The sequence below is a fragment of the Bison bison genome, unplaced genomic scaffold (genome assembly GCF_000754665.1).
Source record: "Bison bison bison isolate TAMUID 2011002044 unplaced genomic scaffold, Bison_UMD1.0 scf7180017864285, whole genome shotgun sequence".
Classification (NCBI taxonomy): Eukaryota; Metazoa; Chordata; class Mammalia; order Artiodactyla; family Bovidae; genus Bison; species Bison bison.
Window position 1 is genome coordinate 1,551,729 of NW_011494857.1, and position 9,789 is coordinate 1,561,517.

General features: G+C 56.8%; 1 protein-coding gene across 4 annotated transcripts in view; it reads right to left on the bottom strand.

Moving 5' to 3' along the window:
• The window catches only part of IL4I1 (interleukin 4 induced 1), a 5,511-nt gene extending 2,854 nt beyond the window's left edge, over positions 1-2,657 (bottom strand). The window contains exons 1-5 of one of the 4 annotated variants that reach the window (XM_010849634.1): positions 2,564-2,657; positions 2,219-2,259; positions 1,882-2,120; positions 1,112-1,224; positions 344-545 (exon numbers count right to left, since the gene is read on the bottom strand). In XM_010849634.1, coding sequence (XP_010847936.1) covers positions 344-545; positions 1,112-1,224; positions 1,882-2,120; positions 2,219-2,259; positions 2,564-2,610 — 642 coding nt within the window. In that variant the 5' untranslated portion in view covers positions 2,611-2,657. Of the gene's footprint in view, positions 1-343; positions 546-1,111; positions 1,225-1,881; positions 2,121-2,218 lie in introns of all 4 variants that reach the window. The other 3 variants (XM_010849636.1, XM_010849637.1, XM_010849635.1) reach the window with 3 other exon arrangements.
• Between the last annotated feature and the right edge of the window lie 7,132 nt (positions 2,658-9,789).

Below are 9,789 nucleotides of genomic sequence, written 5' to 3' on the forward strand. Positions count from 1 at the left end.
TCCCTCTGGCTTCTCCCAGGTGGCCAGGGAACTCCCCGAAGGTGTCCCTTCACTCACACTCACCCTTCCCCTCATGTTTTCCTGGACTCCCTAAACTGGGCAGTGCCAGGGCACAGAAAAGACCTCCACTAAGTGCCCACCCTTGAGGTGGTCCAGGCCACTGAGAAGGGGATGGGAGATGGGGATCAGCAGTAATTAAGGGGAACCTAAAGACGGAAGAGCCAGTGACGGGAGACCAGAAGGAATGAGGAATGGGAAAACGGCAGCCAGGTCAGGAGGAGGAATGTGGGCCTGGGAGGACGGGGCAGGGGAACGGGGCTGCAGGGCTCGCGGATGCGCCTACCCTGTTGAGAGCCATCTGGTAGATTTCTTCGGGTGAGCGGCCCTTCTCCTTGGGGTTCAGCTTGTAGCCTAGCTTCTCAGGCATTTTCTCCACCACGTAGTTACGCAGCTTCACCTCGTTCACTTCTGTCCACGTGTTCTCGTCGTACTGGGTGAATTTGGTCAGGTTGAGGCCCAGGCTCTTGCAGAGCTCATGGAGGATCCTGAGGGGGTGGAGGTGCCTGTGAGAGTCGGGCGGGGGCAGGGACCCCTCTCCCCAGCAGGGCTTGGAGAAGGGAAGGGCGTAGGTGGGGCAGCTGGTTTTGGGGTTTAGGGATGGGCATGAGCCTGGGGCAGGGCTAGATTGGGGGTCCTCGGTGCCAGGGACCAGAGACTGAAATGGGAACAAGGCTGGAAGGCAGAGGGTTAGGGTTTGGAGCGGGAGTTCAGGGCTTGCTTTCACTGGGGGTGAAGTGGGATAGTGACAGAGTGGGCTGGATGGGGTGGGAGCTGGGGGTGGGGAAAGGACCAGGGTCGGGGACGACAGAGCTGGGGGTCTGCAAGGGCTGGACACGGTGGCCTGGGCGCTTCAGGGGTGCGGTGGTGGGGCTAGAGGCGGGAGGCCAGATTTGGGGGCGGAGTCTAGGCCTGACTTGACCAGGGCGGCAAGTTTAGGGTCCGGGTTGGTCTGTGCTGGCTTTGGAGCAGTGATGGAGCCGAGCATCCCACTGAGCCTTGGCTCGGGGCTGGGGTGGCCTCGCACCTGCTTGGCTGCCAGGCCTGGCCTCACCTGTGTGAGCTGGGCATCCGCATGGCCCCCAGTTCCCCAATCCAGCCTGTCTTCCGGTCGCGGTAGGTGAGGATGCGGCCCCCAATCCTGCTGTCTGCCTCCAGGATGGTGACCTGGGGAGAGGCGGCAAGCAGGTCTTCCAGCTCTTCCCACTGGCCCCCATCCCCACTCTGTGGCAGCCCCCCTGCACCCCGCCTTCCATCCCCACAGCAGCATAGACGGAGACCAGAGAAGGACCCTTTTTTATGGGGAGGTGAGGGGCTGGCAGGAGAACAGAAAGTCACAGTGAACATGTACAATGTGACGGTTGGTTTCCAGACTCAGCAGGAAGGCTGCTGGGCAGATTTCAGAGGGACTTCCCAGCTTAGGGAGTAGGGAGATTCCCTGTGCAGACTAAAGCCATTGGCCCGGCCCATACTCATTCTTGGATTCGGTGAGGGGGACAGTGGTGCGACTTCAGGGGGCACTTCCCCTGTCTGGACTTTCCCTCCCTCTCCACCAACACAAATCCCCCCCCAGGAGCTAGGCGGAGGTTTCCAGGGACTTCATTCTAGGATGAGAGTGGGGCAGGGGAAGTGAAAGGTCTCAGCGCAGACACGCGCAGTCTCTCTGGGTTTCATGTTACTGCAGAGGGTTCCAGGCCCCCGACCCCCAGACCACAAGGAAAGCAGAAATCCCTCTCCCCTCCCCCCGTCATCCCCACCCCTCCACCCAGGACTCCCAGCTGCAGCAGGAAAGACTCGAAGTAGACCTCCAGCATCACTTCTCACCTTGTGTCCAGCATCGCTGAGCACCTTGGCGGCCACCAACCCGGCCACGCCTGCACCAACCACAGCCACCCTCCGGGGCTTCAAGGTCCGATTGAGGCCCAAGGTCACGACTTTGAGCAGCCGCTCGTAGTCTGGGTCGTGCATGCATTTCTCGAAGGGGTCATAGATGTGGGCCGTCTGCCAGTCCAGGGAGGCCGCCAGGCTGAGGAAGACGGGGACCAGGGCGAGGAGGCGCCAGGCTGGGGGCAGGAGGACAGGGTCAGTGGGCAGGTCAGCAGGTGTGTGGACAGGGGCTGCTGGAGCAAAGCAGGTTCTGCCCCCTCCCCTCCTGACTTACCCAAGGGGTCCATGACTCTCGTGTCTGGGTTGGAGATGTGTCTGGGTCGGAGGGGAAGCAAGGCCACTGTGACAGGAGCCTGCGTCCCCCAAGCCTGGCCCGCTGGGGGCTGCCGGCTCCCACCTCAGCCCTTGCCCCTAGGGCCGTGTGCGTCCCCTAACCCTGGGCTGGCCGGCTCCTGGCTCCTGCCCAGCGCCGCTCTCCTGTCCTGCCTGTCTCTTCTCTGTGCGTTCTGTCTCACCTCCTCTGGTCTCCTTGCTACTCCCGCCTCTGCCCGGCTAGCCCTGTCTCCCCGTCCCCCGTCTGGGTCTGTGGGGCCCCGTCTGTCCGCAGCCTCCTTGCCACCTCGGGCTCCAAGGCGCACCCCTCTCTCCTCCGGCCCGTCTGCTCATCTGCCTGCCACCGTGTCCCCCTCGCTGGCCTTAAACCCAGCGGCACCCCGCCCTCCTCTCCCTTTTGGGAAACCCAGCTGTGGGAAATGAAACTCCGTTCCTGGGCTGCCGGTCAGATGCTCAGAATCTACTCAAGGCTGGAGCGGGTCGGGGGTGGGGGGAGCACATCAATCTGTTTTCTTCCTCTTGCCCCAAATAGTGCAGGGGCAGCTGGGCGGCTGCAAGTACACGCTCAGGTGACCGTGCTGAGTGCGGGGGCTGCCCCCGGCCCGCTCTGAGCCCCTGGTCCCCCTGAGCTGGCCCCTGTGCCTGCCCTCTGTTCTGCCTCCTTCTCAAGGCGGGGGCGGGGGCGGGTGCGTTTCTGGCCTTGAGGCAGCATGCTCCCAGGGACAGCTGAGTCCTGTCCTGAGTCCTCCTGGGTGTCAGCCATCTTGGTGCCCTGGAGGGTCCTCACTGGCTCCCCTCCTATCCATGTGGCCGCTCTGAACCTCAGTTTCCTGCTCAGTGAAATGGGCACAGCAGGGGGACCCATGGGCAGCAGGGAGAGCTCTGGGCAAGCCTGCCCGGGTCCCGAGCCCGGCACCTGCCAGCGGACACTCGGGGAAGGCCTTCCCTTCTTTGTGGCTCGGGCCTGCATCTGTCAAGTGGAGGCCACTGCGGCACTGGTGGGAACAGGCAGTGAATCCAGGTTGGGGCCAGGAACAGCCCCTGGGGTCAGGACTAAAAGCTGCTTCTTAGGAAATACCAATGAGTGCTGCCCAGGGGGAGCCCAGGGGGATTCAGTGAAGACCCCTAAACCCCAGCCCTGCACTGGGAGTGCTCCCTGCGCCTGCACTGGGAACCACTGTGACGCTTCACTCAGGCCAGGGCGTGGGGGTGGGGGCGACCTCAGAGAAACCGCTCGGGTTCTTCTGCCTGTCCCTGCCTTTGGCCATCGCCACTCGCTGCCTGTGGGTGCTCTTCTCCTGAGAGGTGAGCTGCAGGCAGGGAGAAGAGGCTGACCTGCCTCCAAGGAACCCCCACCTGGCTCACGGCTTCAGGGCTTTAGCCAAGGGATGTACAATGGGTCCCTTGAAGGGGTGGGGGGGTGTGGAGAGGCGATTGTGGGGACTTTTCTTGGGGTTGGAGGAGAGAGCACCAGGCGGGCGGGTGGTGAGGAGGAAAGGCAGAGGGCAGCGGGTCCTTTCAGCTGATGGGAAAACCCAAACCTTAAATCAAAGAGGGATGTGGTCTGGTGGAGGTAGGGAATTGGGGAGTGCGCAGAGTGAGTCAGAAGGCATCTGAAACGGGTGGGTGGAGAGACGTGGCCAAGAAGGAAACAGAATCAGTGAACTGGACAGAGCCTCGGAGACAAAGCCAAGGGCGAGTCAGCAGAGACTGGCAGCAAGAGGGACTCTCCCCTCTCTGAGCCGGTCTGTGATCAGAGCTTTGCACTGGACAGAGGAGAAATCTGAGGCTCAGAGGGACCAGGGAGCGCCTCCGGACCTGCCCAAGGCCCCAGAACTGGCAGGCCTTCCCGTCGCAGAGCCCACCAGCTCCCTTCAGTACCTGGAGGGTGGGAGCGGCACCTGGTCAGGCCCTCTGAGGGAGGGAACTGGCTTGTCCCGGCAGGGCGGGGGTGGGCATTTGCGCTGGGGGCCCCCGTGGGGAACCGCAGAGCTGGGAGTCCAGCTGACCTCAGGTCCCCGTGCCCTGCCCAGAGGCCCCTCTGCTCTACGGCCAAACAGCACAGCGATGGCCCCACAAAGGAAGTGGCAAGAACAGGGACACAGAAAGGGTGGAGGCAGTGGAGCCAAGGGGCTCCAGGGCATGTCTGGGCGTGTCCAGGAGGTGTTCTTAACCACTTGGTTATTAGCTCAGGTTCGTGGACTGGGGGCGGGCCGGCCATTGGGACCATCTTTGTGGGGTGGTCCCATGCACTGCAGGATGTGAGAGGAGTACCACTGGCCTCTGGATGCCAGCAGCACTTTGCCCCTCAAGGCTTAACCCCCACCGATGTCTGCATTCCTAGGCTGGGGGGAAGCACTGGGCTAGGGCTTGGATGATGTTGGGTGAAATGCCCAAGAGCAGCCAGATGTGGTCCAGGAAACACCTGGCAGGAGGAAAAGTCGATCGAACAGGTTACTTTGGGGTCAAGAGATTGTGAGTCTTTTGGGGATTGCTTGGGTAGAAACGGGACCTCTCAGAGTCATTCCTGATAATATCAAAGAGATCGGTGTTAGGGTTGATTTCGGGGTGAGAATTAGGGGCAGGAAAATGGGGGTTAGGTTAGCTTGGGTTTCCAAAGCTTGTGAGCAGGAGACACAAGACACACCAGGCCGCCCACCAAATCCAGTACCGGTTGCTTCAGTTGATTTGGAGGTGCTTTTGGTGTTTCTAAAAACAATGTCAACCCTCTCAGATAAAAATTGTCTTTTGGGAGAAAGCCCTACCTTATTTGACTTGCTTCTGGAACCTTGATGACAGTTCTAACGGGTTTAGGTCACCTCCAGAGCAGCCAGAGACCTGGCTCTCGCCCCCCAGGAGCCTCCATGGCCCCTCAGGACAGCTAACAGTGATGGTGGCCACAGTGATGGGCGGGGGACAGGGCTAGACCCTCACATATGTTCTTTCCTCTGGGTCAACAAAGACCCCGAGTTATTCTTTAGTTGCTCAGTCATTCTGACTCTCTGAGACCACATGGACTACAGCCCGCCAGGCTCCTCTGTGCATGGGATTTCCCAGGCAAGAATACTGGACTGGGTTGTCATTTCCTTCTCCAGGGGATCTTCCCAACCAGGGGTTGAACCTGCATCTTCTGCATTGGCAGGTACGTTCTTTACCACTGAGCCACCAGGGAAGCCCAAGACCCTGCAGAGTCAGTATTAGAACTTCCACCATGTCTCAGAGGGCAGGGCCAACTCAGGGGATGCCAAGGGCCCCAGGAGGGAGTCAGGGGTCCTGACCTGGAGGGGCAGGGGGCACATAGAGTGGAAGGCAGACAGACTTACCTGAGGTCCCTTCCCCTAGGGCGCCCCGCCCCTCCTTCCCTGGTTTCCAGAACCCCAGGGCTACTGTGGGGGCACTCACTGCATGGCTGGCTCTGGCAGGCTCTCTCAGTGCCCATGGCCTTTCTGGTTAGCCCGGGACGGACGTCATCGTCGGGTGAGGGTGAAACCGGGGTGAGTGGCTCTGGCTCTGTCCTGTTTCCCCTGTTAGACTGGAGATGCCAGGGTCCTGGTGTGGGGCTGGAGCAGCTGGGAGGCTGTGGAGCGTAGGCCCTCCTGTCTCGAAAGCTTTTTGTTATGAGAAATTTCAAAAAATAGAGAGACTAGGATGATGAAGCCAGGTGCCTTGATCACCGCCTAGTCTTATTTCATTTACACTCTCTCCCTCCCCAACTGGATTACTTTGACATTACTCTCCTTTGGAGGTAAATGCTTGAGAGTCTTTCTTTAAGACAGGGATTGGCAAACTTTCTATAAACATTTGAAGCTTTGGGGGCCCCGTGGTCTCTGCCTGGCCTACTCAACTCCATCCTTCCACAGTCACATGTAAATGGATGGGTGTGGCTGGGTTGGGTTTCAATAAAACTTTATTTGCAGAAACAGGAAGTGGGGCCATAGTTTGCCAACCTCTGCTCTGAAAGATATGCATTATTTTTTTACTAAAATTCCAGTATTATCATCACATTAAAAAATGACATAAAACCAATGCTTATACTTCCCTGATTGACTCAAAACATGTTTGTTTTTTTTTAAAACAACAGTTTGAATCAACATTCAAAGAGCCCACACTGCATCTGAGTGATACTATCCTTGTCATTAATTGTCACTTTCAGCTTAGTGGATTTGGGGTCTGTGTTCCTAGAACTGGGAGAGTTGGGGGGATCTGATGAGACCCCAGGCTTGGCCTGAGCCTGGGAGAGAAGCCCACCAGATCTGATCATTGCTTCAAGGACATTTCTGGACGTCTGAACCAGGATGGGTCTGAGGTGAGGTGTGGGCAGTGCCCAGGTGAGGCACTGGAGTCCAAAGAAAGGGACCAGGGCTGAGGTGTGTGAGGGCTGTGGGACAGACAGGCCCAGGGGCGGCTCGGGACAGTTAGGTCTGGGTGGTGTCCATGAGCAGACCTGACTTGTGAGGGTGAGGCAACTCGTTCCTGGGACGTTCTGCAGAGAGCCGCTGGTCGGAAGGAAGACTGAGGCTTTTTTTGGCTGTGTTGTGCACCAGCTCAACTTCCCTGACCAGGGATTGAACCTGTGGCTCCTGCAGCAGAAGCAGAATCTGAGAAAGTCCCAGGAGAGCAGATTTTCAAAGCACCCAGGGGATTTCAAGGTTGACTGAAAACCTCGGGAGCAGTGGTGTGCCGGAGCCAGCTCACACCTTTTCACGAGAACTATTTAATTTGCAGATCTCTTTGCAGTTTTGGTTTGTGAACCATTATTAAAAGATGAAAATATTTACAATGAGTCTTATTAAAAACAAGGGTAAAACTCAAAACCCATTCCTTAAGTATTTGATTACCTTTTACTATTACACATATACTCTCCAGGTAAACTGGTTCTATCTACACAGTGTGCATCCATTTCCCAAATTCGTGTTTGCCAACTTCATCCTGGTGGCTTGAAATCATCCACAGTGGGAGAATTCACACCGTGGAAATGGGCACGTGCCACCTCTGACCCTGGAGGACCAGCTGCTAAAACACTGGCCGGGACGCCACTGCTTGGGGATCATGTTTCAACCTCCCGCTGGAGATCAAGGCTGCTGTCCCTCAGGAAATGTTTCAAACACTGACTTTTTGATGCCCGGCGGTGCCAGAGGAGGCAGGGGCGTTCTCCCGGGGAAGGGGATGGGCCGTAAGCTGTTTGAGGGCGTCTTGGGAGATGAACAGTCATAACCATAAACCCCCAGCTGCTACTCTTCTCCCTAAATAGGGGGAAGAAATGCTGTAACCACTTACTGAGAAGAGAGATTCACCTTTTTAAAAGCCTCTGACTCCAAATTTAGTCACCACACTTGTCTTCATGTTAATGAATGCAGAGGAACTTAAGAAGCCTGCACTGTGTCTGCACTGACAGGGAAACGCATCTGTGTGTTTTCTTCCTGGAAAGGGAAACTGCAGTTACAATGAAGCCGGCATCACAGGGTGGCATCCAGTCACAGCGGCTGGCCCTGTTGCAATCCTGTGGACTCCCTGGTCCCCCAGGAAGCCGTTGGGGGCCATTCTCCCCATGGTGCCTGAGTACCAGGACCACCCCTCCTGCATGGCTGTCATGCCAACTTATTACAACCACCTGCGTTCTTCAAAAGCTTTGTGCGCGAGACCCCTCGGGGTGTGGGAGGAAATTATTAGAACTACAGTCTTTTTAAAGATTTTTTGACATGAAGCAATTTTAAAGTTTTTGTTACCATGTTGCTTCTGTTCTACATTTTGGTTTTTAGGCTGCAAGGCGTGTGGCATCTTAGCTGCCCACAATGGACTGAACCCACACCCCCGTATCGAAAGGCAAAGTCTTTCAATCTTTCCATCACTGACAGCCAGGAAACTCTGATTAAAAAAAAAAAAAACAACCTAAAAAACTAAGAAAGCAATTAAGCTTCACTTATGCTTAACATGCCAAGTAACAGGTATATGCTGTGCATTGGAAATGCAGGCTCAAAGACATTTGTTTTTCTTATCATGACTATGTGGCCCCTGCCAGGATGACCTCACGAGTGGGCAGGGACCCTCATGGGTGGTTCCATTTTTGAAACCCCTGTGCCAGACTGGGATCTGGTGTGCAGCAAATGCTCCAAAGATGGATGCTGAATGAATACATGTAGGTAAAATACTACTTCCTAAGGGGACTCAAGGGTGTGGGATATGGGTACTGGACAGGGTCACGGCTCCCAGACTACTCAGAGGGCCACTGCTGCAGGGGGTGGAGCCTTTGGAGAAGCAACTGGGGTTGCTGGGGTCTCCCGCCTCTGGTTTGTCCCCCCCTCTCTTCCGTGGCTTTTGCTTGGATGAGACAGTGTTCTCTAGAAGTCCAAGATGGCCTAAGGAAATGACTCATGATCATGACTTTGGGAAACTGGACCATGTATGTTCAGGAACGAGCCCTGGGCACTCCAGAGCCAAAACACAGCTTAGTGTGCGCGAGCCAAGGGAGGCCGGAGGGCAGACTTCCCACCCTGTGCCACGAGCAAGATCTGAGCACCTTCCCCCCCAAGCATGACCTGGAACCTACTCTTTTCCCAACCTTCTCCTTCTAAATTACCCACAGAAACAGCAGCTTTTAAATTCCACGTTTTATTTAGGAAAGCAACACACAGCTGTAGGTATTTCAGAGTACAGCAGAGCATAAAGACAAACACAAAAGCCACCCGGGACACAGCTGGCTCTGGACACTGGATCTCACTGGAACCGACCAGGCTGGCCTTGACTCTGGGAGGTTCAGAATCAAGTCTGTGGCTGCCCCTGGCAACCTGGCCACTTCCACAGGCATTCATTCGGTGGGCGAGCGTTTTATGCCGGTCTCATCTCTACTGTTCATCTGTTCGATACTGTGACAGGGACTGCTGTGCTGAGCACACAGGGGGGACAGGAAACAGGCCCCGCCCACAGGTGCACAACCTCACGGTAAGGCGGAGAAGCGAGTAGTGTGCACAGTCTAGTGTGGCCAGTGTCACCAAAGGTGTGAGCTCACAGGCTCAGCGTGGAGTGGCCCGCGGACGACACCGACCCGGCTTCAGGGTGGCCGACGCGGTGTGTCAGCCAGGCAAGGAGACCTCTCTTCTCTTCTGACCTGTCTCTCCTCCTCTGAGATCCTACGTCCCACTGTCCGCTCCACCCACAGGCCATTTCTCTGAGCCGCTCACACTCACTCCAGGCGGCTGGCTCCCTGAGGATGGAGCTCTCCTCCCCGCATCTCTGACTCTGTCAGGCAGAGTGGTGGCCCGGCACCCCGCCTGGGAGACAGGCGGCTCTCTGGCAGCTCAGCCCTCCTCTAACACAACTGGAGGCGGGTGGTTGTAGCAGGTGGAGAGGGTCTAGGATGTGGAGAAACCACACCTACAAGGCTGCGGCCTAGCCCAGATCGCTGAGAATACTTTCTATTCACTAAGGCGAAAAGTCAAACCACAGAACAGTTCTATCAACAGCACAACTGTTTGAAAGACACGAGCACACAAACACATATCTCCCTGCCCCCCG